Source organism: Tachysurus fulvidraco, chromosome 23 (genome assembly GCF_022655615.1).
Source record: "Tachysurus fulvidraco isolate hzauxx_2018 chromosome 23, HZAU_PFXX_2.0, whole genome shotgun sequence".
NCBI classification, from domain to species: domain Eukaryota; kingdom Metazoa; phylum Chordata; class Actinopteri; order Siluriformes; family Bagridae; genus Tachysurus; species Tachysurus fulvidraco.
Window position 1 is genome coordinate 18096847 of NC_062540.1, and position 23926 is coordinate 18120772.

Consider the following 23926-nt stretch of genomic DNA (forward strand, 5'->3'; position numbering starts at 1 on the left):
CCACCACCCCAGCTGACTAAATATAAGATATAAGCTTTTGTGCAAAAATACCCTGATAGCAGAATGAATTAGCGGAGCTGCTCGTTGCAGTCGGATGAGGATGTGAGCAAACATTTTAACCATCATCGTGATCTGTGCAGAAACGAGGACTGTATACACACACACACACACACACACACACACACACACACACACACACACACACACACACACACACACACACACACACACACACACACACACACACACAGAACATGTAGCCAGCTTTTGCTACAGGTGGGTCAGGTACTCTTGTGAAGGCAGGAAAAGGAATAAGTATGAAACTAAGAGACTTTCTATTAATTAAATCTTAATATTATATAATCACCATCAAACAGACAACATTCGAATCAAATGGTAAAATGAAAACACCCATTTGAATGAAGTCCATTTGAATTAAAGGTTGTAACACTAAAAAGCATACAAAGTATTTAGTTGATGAATAATTATGCAAGACATTAACACTATATATGTTGAGGACGTCCAAATGAAACCCTGTCTACGTCGAGCTCACAGCATTTTAAAGACTCCTCTCACCCTGTCCATAGACTGTTTGCCCCTCTTCTCTCCGGTAGGACACTTCAGGAGCCCTAAAACCCTAATCCTTCAACTGCTGGGTCGTGTCCTATCTCGGTTATAACTGGCTTTGGATTAGAAATTTGCAAAATACACCTCTAACTATGTGATCATGTAGAAGAGCTGTAATGATGAGCACAAGCAGGACAGCCAGGATAACTTGTTTATTTCTTCTTGTTCGTTTTGAAAATGGGGTCATGGCTGAACGCTACATGGTTGGAAATGAAAAAAAGAGACATTATCTTACATGAACGGAAACAAGTCCACATGTTCACACAAACACACACACACACACACACACACACACACACACACACACACACACACACACACACAAATACAGCAAGCAGTATCATATTTGCTACTTTCAAAACGTTTGTGACGTCAAACGAATGCTGAAACATTACACGAAGTAAACGAGAGGACAATATGCACATGGAGTATTATTGCTTTTCTGAAGATAAAGAAAAAAAAAAGAAACAAGCCAAGCAGTGCAAATACACAAATATTATAAAAAAAATAAATCAAATGATATAAAACATTTAGATGCATTGCATATCAGAGGTCCATGAGGTACAGCGTGACCTAAATTTACAACGGTCACCTTATATTCACAGCTAACTAAAAACACCAGTGTAAGAACCGCAGAACTTTATAAAATACGTATTAAATTCCTCCACAGCTGAAAAAAAGCGATGAATAATAAGGCAGCTCCGTTGTCCTTATATGGAAGAAAAGTACCGCAAGACTGTGGGGGCTGAAAGAAAGTGAGAGCAAGAAAAATCATCAAAGGTTCTTTGGCAGATTATTTTCCATCGCATTGTTTCCTGTCTGACCCGTGGATTAAAGGCGACGAATGTTTTTGCCCCTGACTGCGTCTCTTGAAGAGCGGAATCTGTAAACAGACACACACACACACACACACACAAAAAAAAGTCTAGAGTTAGTAATAATCAAAATAACGTAAAGTAATAATACATCATGTCTATAAGCAAAGTCTAATGAGATCTTTAGGGAAACAGCGCCATCTGGAGGTAGAATTCATAATAATTCATATCTGCTCATGGCAAAACTGAGAGATCTTCTGTAGCGTGCCCACCTTCCGACCCGAACCACATCACGTACCCACTTTAAAAAAAACAAAACAGGGCAATATGAATCGATGATGTTCAGCTACTCCAGGAAACTCAAACCTTCTACACAGGGTTGTGGCCTTTTAGGGAATCACCCTAGAGCTCGTATCATTAAGCCTGTTTCTGCTAGATATGGTATAGATTAATCGTTGTTAAAGTCTCAATTCTGTCTAATGAGTAGGTGTTGGTTTATTTTCCAGAACAGCAGCAGCTAGACAGGTTTTTTTTTTTTTAAAGAAATAGTTACGGTTATTATGGTGATGCTTCTGTTGTGAGGAGATGTTATTACTGGAAGGAGTTAAAAAAAAAAAAACAGCTTGCTTTCCAACATGGGAAAGTCTTCATGATGGAGGGATTTGTGGTTTTGTGGTGAAGTTCAAGAGAGAAACGAAAGAGAGGATCGTGAGGGAATGATTGTTTGTAGCTGTAACGCGTTATAGATGTTTATAGGAACGAATTAGTTTCTAACTGAACCGTAAACAGGTAAAAAGTTATGTTGCTGTTATTGGAAAAGAAAAAAGTTGAGTCGAACACGACAGCTAGAGGCGTATAAAAACAGAGGAAATCTGAAAATCTGTAACGCCGTTGTGAAATGTAGGACATTTTGATGTAATGCGATATTTAAAACAAACTCGGTTCCGCTTTTTTTTCACTATCAGCAGGCTACAAAAGCAGCAGATTTCTTTAGTTTGTTTAAACACGCAACCCCTATTGCACTCTGGAAAGGTGTAAATTGAGCGTTCGACATTGGCGGCATTCCAATACAGTTTTAACGTAGCCTTGTTGACTTCCCCTTACAGTTTGGGGAAATCCCCACCACTATCACGAGGGTTGATCCTAAGCTTTCTTGATAATCAGAAGATCGTTTCAGACGCAATAACAGTATATGAAGCTGAAGAACAATAAAATAAAAAGAACAAAGTCTTAAAATGAACCGTTTGAATTTCTGTAACATTGCTGTGACTTTTTTACGTCTCGAATAAATCCTCTTTAAGGCAACGCACTCACTCTCACTCATTTTCTACCGCTTTATCTGAACTACCTCGGGTCACGGGGAGCCTGTGCCTATCTCAGGCGTCATCGGGCATCGAGGCACGATACACCCTGGACGGAGTGCCGACCCATCGCAGGGCACACACACTCTCATTCACTCACACACACACACACACACACACACACTACGGACAATTTTCCAGAGATGCCAATCAACCTACCATGCATGTCTTTGGACCGGGGGAGGAAACCGGAGTACCCGGAGGAAACCCCCGAGGCACGGGGAGAACATGCAAACTCCAAACACACAAGTCGGAGGCGGGAATCGAACCCCCAACCCTGGAGGTGTGAGGCGAAAGTGCTAACCACTAAGCCACCGTGCCCCTTCTTTAAGGCTAATATAAAAATAATTAAATCATCGATAATAACAGTGTATACGTCCCCATATATTACTATATCCCACAGCGCACCTGCTCGGTTCCTACAAAACCACTTACTCTGGGTGTGTCGGGGCTACTGAACGGCGAGGGCTCGGCCGAACGGTTCTCCTTATCAAACGAGTTGTCTCTATGCCTGTGTGCAAACTTCCTCTTCAACGCCTCAGCAATAAGAGCAGCAGGATCCGACGCGCACACGTTCCCTTTACTCCTCCTTTTCCGTGCAGGTGTTCCTCCTGGAGACCTGAACACACCATCACAACACACACATTTCAGGACACGAGTCAACATACATGAGTCATGTTGTTGACTACACAGTCCTAAAGTTTACAGTCAAGATAAAGCCCAGAGAATCGGCCAAAGGAGCGGCCTTCTGACATATTTACATTCATAGCCTACTATTATTTACTATTAAACTCCTTCATATTTATTTCATAATATATGAATATATTGTTTACCTGACGATAGTCTGTATTACCAAAAGCATCAACATTTCCTTTTTTCCCCCCTAGTGAGCTATATGAATATAAGTTTTATTAATATTATAATCATCACCACTAAAGGTAATCTGTGATAAACCGGATGTCTGAGAGAATTTAGGTCATATTTATGAATATTTCTCTTCTTTACCCTCAACTTATTGCTAAAAGCTAGCCTATTAGCTAGTATGAGGTAACCGGACATGTTTTAATATATTTATTAATAATATATTTAAATATTTTTATTTGTTGTACTGCTAAAGCTGGCATAATAGCTTGTATGAGGAATCCAGACATAATTTGGAGTCATATTCATTCATTTCCTACCGCTTATCCGAACTTCTCGGGTCCCGAGGAGCCTGTGTCTATCTCAGGCGTCATCGGGCATCGAGGCAGGATACACCCTGGACGGAGTGCCAACCCATTACAGGGCACACACACACTCTCATTCACTCACACACTATGGACAATTTTCCAGAGATGCGGAGGAAACCCCTGAGGCACGGGGAGAACAAGCAAACTCCACACACACAAGGCGGAGACGGGAATCGAACCCCCAACCCTGGAGGTGTGAGGCGAACGTGCTAACCACTAAGCCACCGTGCCCCTGGGTCATATTTATAAATATATTAAATCTTTACTAGTAAAACTAGCTTATTAGCTAGTATGAGGAATCCTGACAGAAATTCTGAGAGGATTTTAGGTTGTATTTATTGATATTTTACTTAAAAAAACACACTCAAATGCTCTTTTCAAACAGAGAAACGACACTGAAATAAAAAAACAACAAAAAAAAAAAACGTTGCGAGTGTTAGCACACCTCTCTATGGTGCGAAGTTTAACCTGGTTCAAATCCTTCAAGACCTCTAGCATGGAAGGAACTGCGGCCGATGAGGCCTCACACACTCCAGCTTTATCCTTCCTGGCTGCTTGTCTCTGTTTAATCACGTCATTCACAGAGACCTGCTTGGAGCCAGCACCCAGGGGAGGTGGAAGAGGAGGAGGAAGAGGAGGAGGTGGTGGAGGTAGAGCAGCCATGAAAGGAGTGGAGGTAAGAACGGGAGCAGGAAACCGTGAACATGGGGTGGAGGGATTGTTCAGGAGGGAACTGTCTGCTGAAATGAAAAGGAAAATGTATTTACACACTAATCGATTCATCCAAGAGGCTTTAATTGTTCTGCTAACCATCTTATAGCATAAACAGGATAAAATTCGTGGCAAGCTTTTAATAGTCACTTATAGAGTAAATAAATAGTAAACAACTAGCACTGATGTGGCATTTTAAGGCAAACAACCATCATGAAATTTCAATTCATTAGCGATTGGGTGGTTACCTGATGGAGTGGTGACGATCATCGCAATCTGAGCTCGTAATTTCTCTAACTCGGTCTCCAGTGCTTGGATTTTTTCAAAAGCTTCTGGTTGTTTGCTTGATGCCCGTGCAGTGTGTAATTTCTGTTCACGAACTGGACACACAGAGGCTGGAGTTTCAATGCCGTTTGACCGTCCCTGCTTCCTCAGAGGGACACGATTCCTGAATAATAGTTGATGTAAAAATGCCACGCTTAAAGACGGTTTACAAACACTTTTGTATGATTTTACGAAGAACCTTAACCTCACAGCACCATCTATAGACTAAAGGAGCAAATATCTGGAATATGTTGCCCGATTATTTGCATTTGGGGTAACAGGGAATGTGTATACCGATGATTTTTGACCGAACCCCACTGTTTCCTTCACTGTATTCCCCAAATGTCACCGAGTTTATAGTAAAGCATTAAATAAATAATTTAAGTATAAAGGTCTGTTTTCAGACCAACTACCTGAACTTAGTGCAGCTGTCTCCTTCGTCCTCGGCAAGCCATAACACATCCGCTAGCGATGGAATGGCAGGAGCATCCACGGACACCTCGATATGACCATGTCTCCTGATCGTCTGTAAAGGAACCTGATCAGGCAAAGCGGAGCAGAAAGGTCAAGGTTTCATTTAGGGTGTCTAAATAAAAATAAACTGAATTAATGCAGTAATACGGGTGCAAATAAAATGTTTCCATTGAACTCATTGTAATATATTAGAAAGTGAAGAAGTTCTGAATATCTGCAATTTTTTTTGGTCTTTAAGCACTTATAGAAGATGAGTAAACCAATAAAGATATTTAAATAAATAACATTCATTTATCAGTAAGTACCATATCCTGGTCAGTGTGGCAATGCAAAGCTTATCCCAGGAATACACACTACATGGGATGCTATTCCATCACAAGGCACATGCACTCACGCACACACACACACATGCAAACTAAGGGTAATTGCCTGTAGCTGATTTTTTTTTTCTGATTCTTTTTTGCTCTTTGCACACACTGTCTAACATTTCAGTCATTTTGCTCATACTGTACAATATTTCAGTTACTGTTACTGTTTTTGCACAATCTTATACACTATCCCAGGGACCTGCTGCTAAGAAACTGTGTTCATTCGAGTATTACTGAACGCAATATTGTCTGAACTTACAGTATTTACATACAGTATTGACACCGGTCGGTCGTCGCTGTTTTTTTGTGTGCTGTCATTTGTGTACTGTCTTTTTTGTATTTTGTGTATTGTCTTGTAACCTTTTGTCTGCACTGTCTTTTGTCCTGCACTGTTTTGTCTGTCTTGTCTTGCACTGTTTGCACCGGGTTGCATAGTTGCACTTTATATGGATAAAACTACTTACATGTCCTTAGTCCTGTCTTTGTTTTATGTAGCACCATGATCCTGGAGAAATGTTGTCTCATATCACTGTGTACTGTAACAGCTATATATGGTTGAAATGACAATAAAAGATTCTTGACTTGACTTGATACACCTACCGATATATTTTTTTGGGGGGTGGGAGGAAATTCATAAAGACAAACGTAGCACATGTGAAGGAAATCGTCACAGACCCAAGAGGATCCCAAGGTCATTGTGAAACCTGGGATCCTGAAGCTGAAACAGCTTGATTTATACAACATGTGGGCAAAATTAAGCAGACAACTGACCAGTACACTCATATGTGGGGCTTCCTAAACTGTTGCCACAGTAAACAGGAAACGTGTTGTTTGGAAAGTCTCTGCATGTTGTATCGACACAAATCCATATCAATTCCAATGTGCACGAAGCAAGCTCCACAAAAAACATGGATTGTCAAGGCTTACATGGACAAACTCAATGGGCTCGCATGGAGTTGTGACTGAATAACCCACAGCCATATTGTAAACTCTACCTGAAAGCCTTTTTCAGAATTCTGGAGGATATTATACGAGCAAATCTTCAGCATAGGTGCAATCGGTCAGATATTCATATACTTTTAGCTATATACAGTAATCTCAACCCTTTAACTTACTACACACTACTTACTATATTCAATTCAATTCAATTCAAATGTATTTGTATGGCGCTTTTTACCCTTTACATTGTCTCAAATCAGCTTTACAAGACAAAAGGTTAATATAAAGAATAATATAATACAATGTGTGTTAATGAGGTGACTCAGGTGACTGTAGCGAGGAAAAACTCCCTTAGATGGTAAAGGAAGGAACCTTGATAGGAACCAGACTCAAAGTGGAACCTCATCCTCATACGGGTGACACCGAAGGGTGTGATTATATATATATATACACAGTCTGATAAATGTTGTATCGATGAGACGATCGAGGTCCTCAAAAGAACATACCATACGCTCAGATCAGTAGACACGTCAACGTACCTGGAAATGAAGCCGAGGATACAGTGTCAGAGGGAGATTTGTTCCAATCATGCGGACGATGCTACGGTACTGTCCACACAAAGTGCTCTCCCAAACTGGAACCAGCTGCAATTAAACAAATGGAGAAGATGTCAAACCCATTTACAGGTATTTTGAAGAAGCAACCAGACTGGAGATGATCCATAAAGCATTATTCACACTCACCATCTCTTGTGGAACCCCAAAATATTCTAGGACACATCTCATCAAATGGACGAAGTCTTCAAGCAGAGACATGATGACTGGGATCTTGTGTTCCTGATGCAGAGCAGAGTGACAGCAGGGTTTGTGCAGTGATCAGGGCTGAATTACAAACACTGCAGCAGCACTGGCTTCCTACACGTGGTGCAGGGATATCAGATAAACACTAAATACAAATACACAAATATATAACCGTTCATGATCAACATCACCTTACTCACGTGTGCTTGCTATGCGAAAACTCAAATAAAGCCGTTAGGAGCAAAACCGTATCCGATTGGACAACATAAAGCTAGATTTGATTCCATCCAATCACAGTAACCTATCTATCTAGGTGGAAGGAGCACGTCGACCAATGGCGTTGTGAGAAAACGAGTGCGAAGTTTGTATTTGTGGTCAGCGAGGCTGTGACGGAGAAGCGGTAAGGAGCTTGAATTAAAGGTGTTTAAGTGTTAGATTGAACACAAAATAAAACGAATGTAGTCAAATTCGACATGAAAACAAACCCTGATGTGTGTTAATGCGGTGTATAAAAGTTCACGTGAACTATTTAACGCGAATGAACACAACTCTGTTGTTAGCATGAGTGCTAACGCGACGTGGGGGCTCGAGCGCGGCTAAGTGGTCTCGAGCGCCGATTTAAACTCAGCTCGATGATTATAACAACAAACTTGTTTTAGTTACCGTTTATAGCGTGTGTGCGGGATAATAAGCCGTTACAAAGGGTTATATAAGTATTGTTTTAAGTTGATGTGAAGTGGAACAAACGGTTTATTTTATAGGTTGGCGAATGCCAGCTCACTATAGCTACATTATAGCTACGTTAGCCTGTCACAATTTGAGCTGAGAGATAGATGGAAGGACAGACAGACAGGCAGATAGATATCTACCAAAATAGATAGATACCAAAATAAATAGATGCCAAGATAGATAGATACCAAAATATAGATGGATAGATAGATAGATACCAAGATAGCTAGACAGATAGATATCAACCAAAATAGATAGATAGATAGATATCTACCAAAATAGATAGATGCCTAGATAGATACATGGATGGATAGATAGATACCAAGATAGCTAGACAGATAGATATCAACCAAGATAGATAGATAGATAGATAGATAGATAGATAGATAGATACCAAAATATAGATGGATAGATAGATAGATACCAAGATAGCTAGACAGATAGATATCTACCAAAATAGATAGATGCCTAGATAGATAGATAGATAGATAGATAGATAGATAGATAGATAGATAGATACATGGATTGATGGATAGATAGATACCAAAATAAATAGATGGATGGATGGATAGATAGATAGATACCAAAATATAAATGGATAGATAGATAGATAGATAGATAGATAGATAGATAGATAGATAGAACTTTATTACCATTGCATAGTACAGGTTCACAACAACGAAATGCAGTTTGGCATCTACCAGAAGTGCAAAGAGTAGCAATTGTGCAAATAGACAAGTGCAGATGTAAACATATGTATAGAATGTAATATATAAATGAAATGTGTGTGTGTGTGTGTGTGTATACGTGTAAACATATGTAATATAGGATAATAAATGTAATGTAAATGTTTTTCTGTGAAATATGCCTTTTGTATGAAATCAGGGTCCTTTCTCTTATCTAGCAGGTAACCAGCATGATGGATGCGATGTCAGTAGTGACCCAGCTGAGGGATCTGGCATCTGAGCCTCAGAATCGAGAGGCTATAGCAAAAGACGAGGGCTGTTTACCAGGTCTTGTGTTGTTTTTAGACCATAAAGACCCTCAAGTAGTGTTTGCTACTCTGCAGGTATGAATCTACATGGTTAACAAACTGGGACAATGTGAACCACAGTAATGGACAGAAAATGTATGAAATAAGCTAGTTAGCGGATGTGTGTTGAAACAATACATGCTGTGACTGTAATTTGTCTCATTTCCTCAGGCCCTGAGGTACCTGGCAGAATCGTCTGCAAACATCAACTCCATGAAGAATGAGCTAGGCATGATGGTGAGCCTGGAGACTCTGATGGAACAGTAAGTTTCAGTTCTGTATTATTTTTATATGAAATCCTGACTAGATTGTTTGTGATGTTTTAATTTTTTCCTGTAGAAATGAACTAAATGCCGACATCGCAGATCTTGCTAAAGAGGTGTATGAAGTGTTGAGTGCTCCAGAGAGGACGGAAACTCTCAGAACTCCTGCGCAACCCATGAGAAGAAATAAGCCTCAGTTCTTCATTAACAGTTCCAATAAAAAGGCCAAAACAATTACGCTCCATATACAGGGTTTGGAAGGGACGGTAAGTTTGTCGATCTTAGTTTGTGCATGTCTTAATGTGTTTTTTTTCTACTGCAGTCTCTTTACACCTGACACATAATGTAAAAGAGGAAAAAAGATGAGCTCAGGTATCAAACTCAACATCTACAAAGTAAACAGAAAAGATGTTTGTAATAAAGCCACCAGTAAGTGTACAGCATTTAAGCTTGCTGATGCACTTACATGACCACCACACACGCACTAACATGTCAGTGTCACTGTTGTACTGAGGATAGTGCATTTCTGAAATGATATCTGGCCAGATGTTGCCCTTTTTATTGTTGGCCAAGGGATACCGCCTACATCCACTTATACGTCTATATTTATAAATTACAAATGGAGTGTAGGTACAAGATCAATAATAGATAATATATCGGCACAGATTTATTAAGCAATGAATAATTCATGGCTGTATATTTTATTGTGCAGCCTCTTGATTTCGTGTGTGATGTATAATGATGCAGGATCAACGAGGTGTGTGTGAAGAGGCTCTCCTCAAGGTTAAAGGAGTCATCAGCTTCACTTTCCAGATGGCGATGAAGAGATGCACCGTGCGTGTGCGTGCAGACCTGTCAACCGAGGTAGATCTTCTGCTTTTCACTTCTCACTTACCCTTATTTGAAATATAAACTCTTTGATATCAGAACTTGTGAGATTCTCTTTAATCCTGCATAAGTTTAGTTAAGGCAGTGCACTTTGTCTCCCATTCAGAGTCTGGCATCAGCCATTGCTGCCACTAAAGTGCTTTCAGCTCAGCAAGTGGTGAAGAATGAAGGTGGAGAGGAGGTAAGTTGCTGTTGTCTGATGACCTGTTTACTGAGTCCGCTAGAGCACGGTTCTCATCTCCAAATGCGTAGTCAGAAGTTTCCCTTCTCCAACACACCTTATGACACACAGTCATATAGCACCGTGACAATTGACACCGTGATTTTTGACCTAAAGCAGGTTAAACATACCCAAATATGCTCAGGGGCAATTCCCACCCACTGGTCAGTGGGTTCAAACAATATCTACCCCCAGTGGAGGACACTCATGTACTTGAACTGGTGCATCCCAGGGTAGTGTGACTTGGAGGAAAGTGTTATCGATCCTCTTCTGCATGCATCAGCTCAAAGACGCCCGTGATTATCTAATGTCACTGTGATTGACAGGAGTGCATGTGTGTGCCTTCCCCCCAAACACACACACAGAGAGCATAGCAAATTTTGCTCTGTCTAGACTGTTGGGTTTCAAATTTATTGTTGCCTCACTGTTTTCTTAGCTGTCCCCAACCACTGAACAACAGCAGTTTATCAGAACTCGCACTTTATCGATAGCGATTTTGGTACTTCTGTTCGGATGATTTACGTTATTCAGCTCTTCATGCTAAAACCAATAACTGACCATGATTTATTGTACTGGCCGCAGGTTTTCGTCCCTCTCAACACTACAAACACGCACGTAGAGGAAAATCACCACCTGCCAGATTATCTACCAGAAGATGAGAGTCCTGAGAAGGAGACCAACCGTGCGATTTCCCGCACCGCTGCCAAACAGGATGCCAGTGGAAGCTGGTTAAGCTCGGCAGCCAGCTTTCTCACAAAAACATTCTACTGGTGAAGCTTCGAGCTGTAACATATGTAAATATCTGTACCACACAAGGACTTTTATAATGCAAGTTGCTAAGTCAACAAGATCTAGACTGTACTTGCCCATTTTTATGAACATGCAAAGTGGTATTATATTATAATATATAGTGCTACAGGTCTACTGCTCGATGTCTGGATTCACCGTTTCACACTTTTATATGTAACATTTCAGAAACTATTGTTGTGTTTCTGTTTTTAGTTGTGTTATTTCTGATTGACTGTTACCTGTTGTGTAAATACATGCCTGTGGACTTATTTTAAAGTTTTTATAACGTCTCATAACTCTTTTTTTTTTTTATATAAACAAGATTAGTCCAATATTAAAATGAGCACATTTGAGAACATGGACTGTACAAATAAAACAGATTCTGCTGTAGAATGCCATTCAATATTCTGTACAGTTCATCCCAGTTTTTTTAGTGAGCCAAATGTTTGTGGACACCTGACTGTCGCCTTATCCATACACAGCCTAGAATGTCTATAAGCTGTAGTATTACAATTTCCTTTCACTGGAACAAAGACACAAAGCTGTCCAAGCATGATATCAACCATGTGCTGAAGCCCAGCCGTCCTCAAACATCAGTAATGATCACGAAACCCCATAGCCATGCTACATAATCTAGTGAAAAGCCTTAGGAGATGGAATGGAGTCAGACCCGTACGCAGGATAGCTTCAAATGAAAGAGGTTTAATACATGAGGAAGATGAACATAATCCACACTACACAGGGAACTAACATTATTAATGAAGCCACGCTGCCTATGGCAACGCGGCTCACATATATACAGACAGGGACAATCACACACAATGGGGACAGGTGTGATGACCAGGAGGAGCAGATGAAGACGGGGCAATCACGTGACACAAACACAAACGCACATGGCCATAAGTCTGCGCAGATCCATGACGGATCTGCACTGATCCCTGACACGTACACACGTTTTCGGCTATATAGTGTACGATTCACCTTCATACACTGAATCAAGCCTGAGGCTTAGTGATTCGATCTATAGGGGTTGCAGCGTGTGTGCTTGTGCCCTTAATAAAATATAGAATATAAATAAAAAGAATAAACCAAATATTAATCCCAACTCTTCAGGGTACTTTTATATATATATATATATATATATTTCACTTATTTAGCTCTGTGTCTCTTTATGGAGCACCAGGGTCCCTGAGGGACATGGATTTCTTTCACTCTATACTGCATCAGCTATTAGAAATCACAATAAAAGCTTATTGACTTGGGCTTTATATGAAAACACACACATATATACACATACACATTTGACAAGTTTAAACATTACATTTGACATTCATTTAATTATGTAGATACAGAGATCTGTTTATTTGTTAATAGTTCTCATCATATAGATGTAAATGTAATTCAATATTCAATACAATTCAATCTGAATTATCTTAAAAAATGACTGACCATAAAAAGTGATCATGTTCCATTTAAATCTATCACACAAACAGCAGTGCTGTTACTATGACCTTTATGAAGCAAGACAAATCTGAGTGTCATATGCAATACAATGATGACATAATAATATGAAATAAATATAACAGATTCATCCATCCATCCATCTTCTACCGCTTATCTGGGGCCAGGTCGAGGGGCAGCAGTCTAAGCAGGGACGCCCAGACTTCCCTCTCCACAGACACTTCCTCCAGCACATCCGGGGGAATACCGAGGTGTTCCCAGGCCAGCCGAGAGACATAGTCCCTCCAGCGTGTCCTAGGTCTTCCCCAGGGCCTCCTCCTGGTTGGACATACCCGGTTCTCAGCCGGAAAATGGTGGATTGCCCCTTCAAGTTGGTGGAGAGCTCCTGCCTCAAGTGGAGGAGTTTAAGTATCTTGGGGTCTCGTTCACGAGTGAGGGAATGATGGAGCGGGAGATCGACAGGGGGATTGGTGTATCTTCTGCAGTGATGTGGTCGATATACCGGTCTGTTGTGGTGAAGAAAGTACCAGTCGATCTACGTTCCTACCCTCACCTATGGTCATGAGCTTTGGGTCATGACCGAAAGGACAAGATCCCGGATACAGGCGGCTGAAATGAGTTTCCTCCGCAGGGTGGCTGGGCGCTCCCTTAGAGATAGGGTGAGGAACTCGGTCACTCGGGAGGAGCTCAGAGTAGAGCTGCTGCTCCTCCATATCAAGAGGGGTCAGCTGAGGTGGCTCGGGCATCTGTTCCGGATGCCTCTTGGACGCCTCCCTAGGGAGGTGTTCCGGGCATGTCCAACCGGGAGGAGGCCCCGGGGAAGACAAAGCAGCGTGATTGGATCCCTTGTGTTGTTCAGTACAAGCTGGAAAAACAGTGTGTAACGCAATTACGAACAAAACATAACATCAGTGAAAAAATTCCTTGAAAAGTAAAGAAAAAATTTTGTATGTTAATTTTGCTTGTTGATCAAAAAAGATATGATTACATCATAATTACAATTAATGGTAATCTTCTACCACGGTGATATTAAATACTCGAATCTGATTGGTCGGAAAGTGATCACTTTCTGAATGATATCATTGTCTTCGTCCTTTTACATTATCGTTTCATTCATTTTAGCCAGTTCAGGGAGATTGTATGGAAAATACTCCACATAATCTCAGCAGTATAATAAACAGATTAAAGAGGCTGTTGTACCGTTAGTGATAACAGGCTTGAATCATTTCTGTCATGCTTTTATAAATTTCAAATTGTAATCATTCATTCATTCATTTATTCATTCATTTTCTACCGCTTATCCGAACTTCTCGGGTCACGGGGAGCCTCATCTCAGGCATCATCGGGCATCGAAGCAGGATACACCCTGGACGGAGTGCCGACCCATCGCAGGGCACACACACACACACTCTCATTCACTCACGCAATCACGCAATCACACACTACGGACAATTTTCCAGAGATGCCAATCAACCTACCATGCATGTCTTTGGACCGGGGGAGGAAACCGGAGTACCCGGAGGAAACCCCCGAGGCACGGGGAGAACATGCAAACTCCACACACACAAGGCGGAGACGGGAATCGAACCCCCAACCCTGGAGGTGTGAGGCAAACGTGCTAACCACTAAGCCAACGTGCCCCTCCCAAATTGTAATCAATGGCATTTTAAAATTTACTTAACGCATCTTACTTACTTGAGTTGATCCAATTTACAGCTTGGATCTTCCAGTAGGACGTTTAGCAGCTTTGTATCCGTGTCTTTAAGGTTATTTTCGCTAAGGTCCAGTTCTTTCAAGACGGAGTGGTTTGTACTCAGAGCTAATGCTAAAACTTCACAGCTTTTCTCCGAGACTCCACAGTTAAACAACCTGCAATGAGAAGCTGTCATTTTGTAATTCCTCACAGTACCATGCTTGAATGTTATCTTTAATCTTTTTAATTACACGTTACCTCAACGTCTCCAGTTTGCAATTTGGATTTTCTAGTCCGACGGAAAGAGTCTTGACTCCCGAGTCCTGCAGATTATTTCCTCCCAGATTTAATACTTTTAGGCTTGAGCTTTCTTTCATGAGAACCGACGCAACGGAATCGCAGCAGCTCTCAGTTAAGCAACACTCGTTTAGCCTAGACAGAAGAAGAAAGGACATCAGGAGTATTATCTGTGCATGTGCTTTGCTATTTTGGTACAATCTGATACAACAGCATACAGTGAAGATCTCACTCTAATTGGGATATCTCAGTATTCAGCACATGGCAAAGACTTTTGATCCCGGTGTCTGTTAGTTTGTTGTTTCCCAGGTTCAGCTCTCTAAGACGGATAGGATTCGAGGTCAGAGCTGAAGCAAGAGCAACACAGCCGTCTTCTGTGACTTCACTCTGTCTAAGCCTGTACACAGAGGTTTAGAGAAGTTTCCAGCAAATTTCGAGCACTCGTACACCAGCGGATTCATGGCACCTTAGTAAATACATTTACACTTTACCTGAGTGTGTGCAATTTGCAGTTAAAATCCTTTAGCACATGTGAGAGCGCTTTCAGTCCACAGTCTCTAATGGGGTTCTCACTCAGGTCCAGCTCTTTCAGTGTTTGAGGATTCACAGTAAGAGCAGAAGCCAAAGCTGTAACTCCTTTTTCTGTGATCTGGCAAAATACTAACCTGCAGAAAGAATTGACTCCTTAATTTAAATGATCTCTCTCTCTCTCTCTCTCTCTCTCTCTCTCTCTCTCTCTCTCTCTCTCTCTCTCTCTCTCTCTCTCTCTCTAACGCTCTCTCTCTCTAGCTATCTCTCCCTATTGATCTCTCTCTCTCTCTAGCGCTCTCTCTCTCTTTCTAGTGCTCTATCTCTCTAGCTATCTCTCCCTCTTTCTCTCTCTCTAGCTATCTCTCCATCTTATCTCTCACTCTCTCTTTCTCTCTCTCTAGCGCTCTCTCTCTCTCTAGCTATCTCTCCCTCTTTCTAGCTATCTCTCCCTCTTGATCCCTCTCTCTCTCTCTCTTGATCTCCCTCTCTCTATCTCTCTCTCTCTTTCTCTCTCTCTAGCTATCTCTCCATCTTATCTCTCACTGTCTCTCTTGATCTCTCGCTTCTCTCTCTTTCTCTCTCTCTAGCGCACTCTCTCTCTCTCTAGCTATCTCATCCTATTGATCTCTCTCTCTCTTTCTCTCTCTTTCGCTCTCTCTTTCTCGCTCTCTAGCTCTCTCTCTCTTGATCTCTCCCTATTGATCTCTCTCTCTAGCGCTCTCTCTCTTTCTAGTGCTCTCTCTCTCTAGCTATCTCTCCCTCTTGATCCCTCTCTCTCTCTCTTGATCTCTCTCTCTCTCTTTCTCTCTCTCTAGCTATCTCTCCATCTTATCTCTCACTCTCTCTTTCTCTCTCTCTAGCGCTCTCTCTCTCTCTCTCTCTAGCTATCTCTCCCTCTTTCTAGCTATCTCTCCCTCTTGATCCCTCTCTCTCTCTCTCTCTCTTGATCTCCCTTTCTCTATCTCTCTCTCTCTCTTTCTCTCTCTCTAGCTATCTCTCCATCTTATCTCTCACTGTCTCTCTTGATCTCTCGCTTCTCTCTCTTTCTCTCTCTCTAGCGCACTCTCTCTCTCTCTCTAGCTATCTCATCCTATTGATCTCTCTCTCTCTTTCTCTCTCTCTCGCTCTCTCTTTCTCGCTCTCTAGCTCTCTCTCTCTTGATCTCTCCCTATTGATCTCTCTCTCTCTAGCGCTCTCTCTCTCTTTCTAGTGCTCTCTCTCTCTAGCTATCTCTCCCTCTTGATCCCTCTCTCTCTCTCTTGATCTCTCTCTCTCTCTCTCTCTCTCTAGCTATCTCTCCATCTTATCTCTCACTCTCTCTTTCTCTCTCTCTAGCGCTCTCTCTCTCTCTCTCTAGCTATCTCTCCCTCTTTCTAGCTATCTCTCCCTCTTGATCCCTCTCTCTCTCTCTCTCTCTCTCTCTTGATCTCCCTCTCTCTCTCTCTCTCTCTCTTTCTCTCTCTCTAGCTATCTCTCCATCTTATCTCTCACTGTCTCTCTTTCTCTCTCTTTAGCGCACTCTCTCTCTCTCTCTAGATATCTCATCCTATTGATCTCTCTCTCTCTTTCTCTCTCCCTCGCTCTCTCTTTCTCGCTCTCTAGCGCTCTCTCTCTCTTGATCTCTCTCTCGATGTCTCTCTCTCTCTTTCTCTCTCTCTCTTTCTCTCTCTCTCTAAATATGAGAACACGTGAGAAACGTCTTTAGCTACACAACACAGAATTAAACACAAACAACCTAATCAAACACCTCATGGATATTTAAGATAACATATTATTGTTACTGTAAAATAGGTTGTCCATAAACATCCACTTTAAGCTCCATGCTAACAAAAGGTTAAAAAAAAAATCAATCTGCATCCCCAAGTTTGGGATCCTTGTAATAAATTGATGTCCAATCTTATGGGCAAAGGGGCGGTGTTACTGTGTGTGCAGGTTTATATTCCAAACAACAACCAGCTTTTTCCAAATGCCTGACGTACAGTAATGTATTATCGTTAGATGCAGAATGAACACATCAGATCTGAACTGAAAGGTTTAAATGGACTGTGACCTCAGAGTCTCCAGTTTACAGTGTGCACTTCTCAGACCAGAAGAGAGAAGCTCCAATCCCGTGTCCTGTATTGAGTTTCCGCTCAGGTCTACTGCTCTGAGATGAGCGGTGCTGCACCTCAATACAGAAGCGAGAGCCTCACAGCTTTTCTCGGTGAGCAGACCATAACTTAACCTAAAAGTGAAAGAAAAGAAGTGCAAATTGTTTAATTCATATAGGAAATATTTATATTATGCATCAGGTGTAGGTTTGTCTGAAAGAAAATTCCAACCATAAGACTTCAAGTTTGGAGCGTGGATCCCTCATGACATCAGCCAGATGCTCAACTCCTGGGTCTGGATTGTTCCAGTGGAGGTCGAGCTCTTTCAGGTGTGACGGATTCAAGATCAGAGCTGAGGCTAGTGCTTTACTTCCTTCTGGAGTAACTCTGCAGTCTTTCAGTCTGGAAGTGAAAATTGACATCACAAAATATGGTCACATTAACCCAAACCCTATCGAGTTCAATTTCAAGAAGTCTTCAGAAGACTGGCATCATCACCAGCTGACATACTGACCTGAGTATCTCAAGTTTGCAATCTGGATTCTTTAGATGATTAGCCAGTAGTTGAATTCCCGTCTGCCTCAAGCTGTTCTCACTCAGGTCCAATACTTTAAGGTTTGGAAGTCTAGGAAGAAGCTCTGAGACCAAAGTGGAACAGCCCTGTGGTGTGATTCTACAATATGAAAGTCTGCAAGAAAAAGACAAGAAAAGTTTGAACTTTAGCTCCAATTTCATGCTAGTTACTGTACATATTCTTCATCCTGGTCTACAGCACTGATTAACTCTCTAACACAAAATTGTTGATATAATATTGGTAACAAGAAAATGTTTTGTGATATGCTTTTCTAAAATGAACAGTAACTCTTATCTATTTAAGCAGCTGTACTATTAAATTGCTGCATGTTCTCTATAATAATACAGACAAGTAACAAAGTACAGGAAACATGAAAACCTATACAATTTGAGGAAAAAATGTCATTTGCAGGGGGGCACGGTGACTTAGTGGTTAGCACGTTTGCCTCACACCTCCAGGGTTGGGGGTTTGATTCCCGCCTCCGCCTTGTGTGTGTGGAGTTTGCATGTTCTCCCCGTGCCTCGGGGGTTTCCTCCCGGTACTCCGGTTTCCTTCCCCGGTTAAAAGACATGCATGGTAGGTTGATTGGCATCTCTGGAAAATTGTCCATAGTGTGTGAGTGTGTGAGTGAATGAGAGTGTGTGTGTGTGTGCCCTGTGATGGGTTGGCACTCCTTCCAGGGTGTATCCTGGCTTGATGCCCGATGACGCCTGAGATAGGCACAGGCTCCCCAAGGTAGTTCGGATAAGCGGTAGAAAATGAATGAATGAATGAATGAATGTAATTTGCAAAGAGTGCTTGGACCCCATAGATCACTACCTGGGTCTATATGTCTTAAAATATTAGATGATATCAAACTATTCCTTTATTCCAAGCCCTGCAGTCTGAAAGGCAACATATTTTTACCTCAGATTCTTTAATTTACTTTTGACATTTCCCAGTCCTTCCGCAAGAAGCCTCAGCCCTTTGTCTCCAATAGAGTTACTACTTAAATTCAGCTCCTGTAGGTTAGAAGAATCAGAGCTGAGCGCGGAGCCCAGCGCTTTGCAGCATCTCTCGGTGAGTCCGCAGTTATCGAGCCTGAGAAACAAAGCAATAATCTGTATTTAATTTGGACAGATATAAAACAAATGTGAAGAATCCACTGGTTCATCAGAGATCATCATTAAAAAGGAAACAAATTCCCAGCTTTCAGACTTACAGAGCGGTTTCTGATGCTTTGACCACCAACATCAGCCTCAGGAGAGCTTCATCCGATCTGATATACTTCTTGAGGTCAAACACGTCAAGTTTTGTCTCAGATGTCAGTGATACAAAGACGAGGGCAGACCACTGTGTGAGGGAAAGTTTGGAGGAACTTTCTGAGTTTATGTACCGTTGAACCTCCTTCACTATAGAGAGCTCATTAAGCTCATTCAGACAATAGAAGAGATTGATAGACTTCTCGTTTGAGGAGTTCTCCTCTATCTTCGTCTTGATGTATTCGACCGTTGCGTCTGTATTTTGAAGGCTGCGACCAACCCGTGGAAACAAGCTGCGCAGGATGTTCTGGTTGGACTCCAGAGAAAGGCCTAAAAGGAAACGAAGAAAGAGATCCAAGTGCCCATTTTCACTCTTTAAGGCTCTGTCAATGGCGTTCTTGTGGATGTTGTTCAGTTCTTGGGTAGCATCTGTGGTATTGCAACTTGTCTGGTTAAAAAGGTTCCAGTTGTAGCATTTATACATGAGAAACACGTATAAAGCAGCGAGAAACTCCTGGATGCTCAGATGCACAAAGCAGTACACTTTACTCTGAGTCAAGGCACATTCCTCTTTAAAGATCTGTGAGCACACTCCTGAGTAGACCACAGCCTCCGTGACACTGATGCCACAATCCCTGAGATCATCCTCATAAAATATCAGGTTTCCCTTTTCCAGTTGCTGAAAGGCAATTTTGCCCAGTTTGAGAATCATGTCTTCATCAGATGACTTCTCATTCCTGTCGGAGTACCTGTGGTTTTTAGTTCTGGTTTGGATTAGGAGGAAATGTATGTACATTTGAGTCAGCGTCTTAGGAACTTCTGATGTACTGATGGTACTCTCTAGAACAGTTGAGGAAAGCCAGCAGAAGACAGGAATGTGGCACATAATGAAGAGGCTCCTTGAGGACTTGATGTGTGTGATGATTTTGTTAGCCAGTGTCTGGTTGCTTATTCTTTTCCTGAGATACTCCTCCTTCTGAGGGTCATTAAATCCTCGTACTTCACTGACCAGGTCAACGCACCGAGTCGGGATAAGGCCGGCTGCTGCTGGACGAGAAGTGATCCAGAGGAGTGCATCAGGAAACAGGTTTCCATTGATGAGGTTGGTCAGTAAAACATCGAGAGTCACTTGTTCTGCTGCATCAGACAGTCTCTGGTTGTTCTGAAAATCTAAAGGAAAGCGGCATTCATCCAGTCCATCGAGGATAAAGAGAACTTTAGGACGCTGAGGAGCTGTTACTTCGACAGTACCCATGTTAAAACGCCGAAGAAGCCCGATTAGGCAGAACGTCTCGCCCTTCATCAGGTTGAGCTCACGGAATGTAAACGGATAAATCAAATCGATATCATGATTAGCTTTACCTTCAGCCCAATCCATGACAAATTTCTGTACAGATACTGTTTTTCCGATCCCGGCAATTCCCTTTGTCAGGACACTCCTAATTGGTTTGCCGTGCCCATGCGTGTGCTTGAATATGTCGTTGCATCTGATTGGTATTTCTACTGTGCTTTGGGTCCTGGAGAGCATTTCAATCTGCCTCACCTCGTGTTCCATTCGGACGTTCGTGCCGTCGCTCTCAGTGATGTAGAGCTCTGTATAAATGTCATTCAACAACGTGGACTGACCCTTTATTGTCAGGTCATGGTAAATGTGCTGAAATTTTGCCTTGAGTCTGTTTTTATGCTCACGACGCAGCTTTAATTGAGTATCTGTAAAACAGCCAGACTTCAAGCCAACAGCATGAATCCTAGATGGATAGAAACAATATTTATTGCTGACGGTTTATATATAACATACTATATTGTTATTCTGAGGCCCTGATTCTATAAAGGGTTGTGTGTGTATAACTGAACACCTCAGTGTCTCTCGCACAGTGTCTCGTCTTGTCTCCTGTGTTTGCTTTAATAATTGTGCAGTTTGATGTGTTGTTAGTGTAAAGAGCAAAATGTGGTGTGCTGCCTAAGAGCTCCAGGTTGTGTGTGTGTGTGTGTGTGTGTGTGTGTGTGTGTGTGTGTGTGTGTGTGTGTGTGTGTGTGTGTGTGTGTGTGTGTGTGTGTGTGTGTGTGTGTGTGTGTGTGTGTGTGGTGCATTGCGATATACCTGTGTATCCTCAGTCCATGCTCTGTTTTTTCGGGACAGGCTTCGTATCCTTTACTGAAAGTGGGTGAGAAATCGAGGCAATTATTATAACTCAATGTGTCATGGACATGTTATAACAGGTCCTATTCGGTCCATATCATGTCATTTTTTATCACTTTATAACATTCACAGATACATAATCAAAAACATCTTACATGTCATAATATTGCCCCATGAATCCCCTTAATTGTAATAATTATTAATCACAATAATTATTATTACCACTCCTCACTTTAGCTGATATCACACAAGAATATCTGACTTACTGTATGAGAGATATGTCAGTCATTTCTGGAAAATCTACCAAGCCAATGGTCATTAGTTATGTCCGAAGTCTGAATACTGATGTGGGTCATTTTCAACTTCCTTTGTCTCAGGTCTATAACCAATAGCAATGTAGTAATTCAGTGCTGTACTGATGACATACCTTAGGCCTTTGCAAAGTTTTTTGGTTGGTGGAGTCTCAGGTTGAGGCAGTGATGATGGATGTGTGGTTCTGATTAAAAAACAGTCAGGTACAGATATGATCAGACCAGGCTGCTAGCGGAGACTTGAAACACCACACATGTAGCCCAGATTCACTTAATTAAATTAAAATAACCTCAATATTGTTAAGGTTGGTGAAATTTATCATGTATCTGATTTCAGTAACATTCATTCATTCATTCATTTTCTACCTCTTATCCGAACTACCTCGGGTCACGGGGAGCCTGTGCCTATCTCAGGCGTCATCGGGCATCGAGGCAGGATACACCCTGGACGGAGTGCCAACCCATCACAGGGCACACACACACACTCATTCACTCACACACTCACACACTACGGACAATTTTCCAGAGATGCCAGTCAACCTACCATGCATGTCTTTGGACCGGGGGAGGAAACCGGAGTACCCGGAGGAAACCCCCGAGGCACGGGGAGAACATGCAAACTCCACACACACAAGGCAGAGGTGGGAATCGAACCTAAGCTAACACTAAGCCACCGTGCCCCCCTGATTTCAGTAACAGACGCATCTATGTAAGACCTCTGTAGAAATTCATACCTTTCGAGAAGAGAAGCTGTTTTTTTAAATTCAATCGGCTCCAACATCGAATTCGAACTCTTCACAGAGACACAGCTGGGTCCGTCCAACTTGTCCAACCTTGAAATCCCAATCAAACACTGACTCATCAAGTATTCTCCAGTTAAACCATTATAAAAAAAATAGTTACACACCAGTATAATCTGCTTACCTGTTAACTTCGGGAGTAGTTTCTCTACAGTAATTCATTGTAGGCGTAATCATTCTATTTGCACCTGTATAAAAAAATACGACATCCGATTTACTCTTTTATATACGTTCACTGTCCACTTTATTAGGAACACCCGTTAAAGTGAAGATTAATGGACCTTCGTTTCTTATAGATCCGTTTAAATCTGATAGCTTCGTTTTTGAAGCCTGGTAATTGATCCACTTGAACTAGAAAACTAGTAAAACTATCTAACTTCTCCAGCAGGTAACTAATGTTAGACTATAAAACTGTGAAATTAGTTTCTGGTTTCTCATGATGTATAACTGAGACTGAAATGTGTACAAATGATATTGTACTTTCACTTTCTGAGGCAGATGTTGCACAGATCACATCACTCGTTCTGTAAAGGGACAATAACGTACAGGACAATTAGCTACTAAATGCCCACAAATGTGAATATTGACAAGAGAAATTGAATAAAAATAAGACGTTCATGCCATGAAACAAACCACACGAATTTCCTCAAACTATAATTAGGCAGTCATGTGTAAACTGTATGTTGCAACTCAGGATGTTTACGATTTAAAGCCGTTTTACATCTTCCTCCATGTCGTGTTGGTGTAATATTCAGTCACGTATGTTTTCGCCGCCTCAGTGACACAGACCCTGGTGGTAATGACTACAGTACACCGTACTATTTTTGCACATGAGGTACCTTCATAACGGATAAATGACTCATTAATATCATGAAGGATATTTTGCAATAATGAAAGATGTTAAAGGGCAGTCATTTTGTCACAGTCCTTCTGGAGCTGGTGTTAGAGCCTACAGTAATAAAGCACAATTATGCATGTGATTGTAATCATTTAGTTAATGAATTGCTTTAACTTTGCAGAATGTCAATGAATGAGTTCTTCTTATTCTTTGTTATAGCAGCTACAGTATAAACAGGCAAATCTTCACCCGCAGGACAGCTGGTATTAATGGTCTAGCACAGCTAAGCTCTCGCTTAACAAGACATCTGTATGAAGTTCCAGCACCCCTCGGATTATCTACTTTTCAGAAATGTTTATTTAAGGCAGATTATTTTTGTT

The 23926-nt window shown here is 41.5% G+C and overlaps 3 protein-coding genes across 7 annotated transcripts in view; 1 reads left to right on the plus strand and 2 right to left on the minus strand.

The window, feature by feature from the left end:
• Positions 1–764: 764 nt before the first annotated feature.
• On the minus strand, positions 765–7987 carry mtfr2 (mitochondrial fission regulator 2). Of its 3 annotated transcripts, none has more exons than XM_027134589.2 (8): positions 7849–7987; positions 7592–7762; positions 7388–7492; positions 5481–5605; positions 4992–5191; positions 4478–4769; positions 3239–3422; positions 765–1510 (listed from the first exon to the last, which is right to left on the minus strand). In XM_027134589.2, the coding sequence occupies exons 2-8, from the start codon at positions 7661–7663 to the stop codon at positions 1421–1423; spliced, it is 1068 nt and encodes a 355-aa protein (XP_026990390.1). In that variant the 5' UTR covers positions 7664–7762; positions 7849–7987; the 3' UTR covers positions 765–1420. The 3 variants fall into 3 exon arrangements, with proteins under 3 accessions (XP_026990390.1, XP_026990388.1, XP_026990389.1); XM_027134587.2 differs by having other exon boundaries at positions 4478–4772; XM_027134588.2 differs by having other exon boundaries at positions 4478–4772; positions 7592–7684; positions 7849–7909.
• armc1l (armadillo repeat containing 1, like) lies at positions 7911–11973 on the plus strand. Of its 2 annotated transcripts, none has more exons than XM_047807614.1 (7): positions 7911–8048; positions 9282–9446; positions 9582–9673; positions 9750–9939; positions 10421–10537; positions 10668–10742; positions 11364–11973. In XM_047807614.1, the coding sequence occupies exons 2-7, from the start codon at positions 9294–9296 to the stop codon at positions 11553–11555; spliced, it is 819 nt and encodes a 272-aa protein (XP_047663570.1). In that variant the 5' UTR covers positions 7911–8048; positions 9282–9293; the 3' UTR covers positions 11556–11973. The 2 variants fall into 2 exon arrangements, with proteins under 2 accessions (XP_047663570.1, XP_026990391.1); XM_027134590.2 differs by having other exon boundaries at positions 7924–8048; positions 9285–9446.
• Positions 11974–13730: 1757 nt separating this feature from the next.
• The window catches only part of nlrp12l (NLR family pyrin domain containing 12-like), an 11590-nt gene continuing 1394 nt past the window's right edge, over positions 13731–23926 (minus strand). The window contains exons 2-15 of one of the 2 annotated variants that reach the window (XM_027134541.2): positions 22833–22896; positions 22643–22741; positions 22025–22093; positions 21559–21612; positions 19418–21205; positions 19123–19296; positions 18157–18330; positions 17874–18044; positions 17603–17776; positions 15513–15686; positions 15254–15418; positions 14983–15156; positions 14727–14900; positions 13731–13896 (exon numbers count right to left, since the gene is read on the minus strand). In XM_027134541.2, coding sequence (XP_026990342.2) covers positions 13887–13896; positions 14727–14900; positions 14983–15156; positions 15254–15418; positions 15513–15686; positions 17603–17776; positions 17874–18044; positions 18157–18330; positions 19123–19296; positions 19418–21205; positions 21559–21612; positions 22025–22093; positions 22643–22741; positions 22833–22885 — 3453 coding nt within the window. In that variant the 5' untranslated portion in view covers positions 22886–22896 and the 3' untranslated portion in view covers positions 13731–13886. Of the gene's footprint in view, positions 13897–14726; positions 14901–14982; positions 15157–15239; positions 15419–15512; positions 15687–17602; positions 17777–17873; positions 18045–18156; positions 18331–19122; positions 19297–19417; positions 21206–21558; positions 21613–22024; positions 22094–22642; positions 22742–22832; positions 22897–23926 lie in introns of those variants that run through there. The other variant, XM_047807605.1, reaches the window with a different exon arrangement.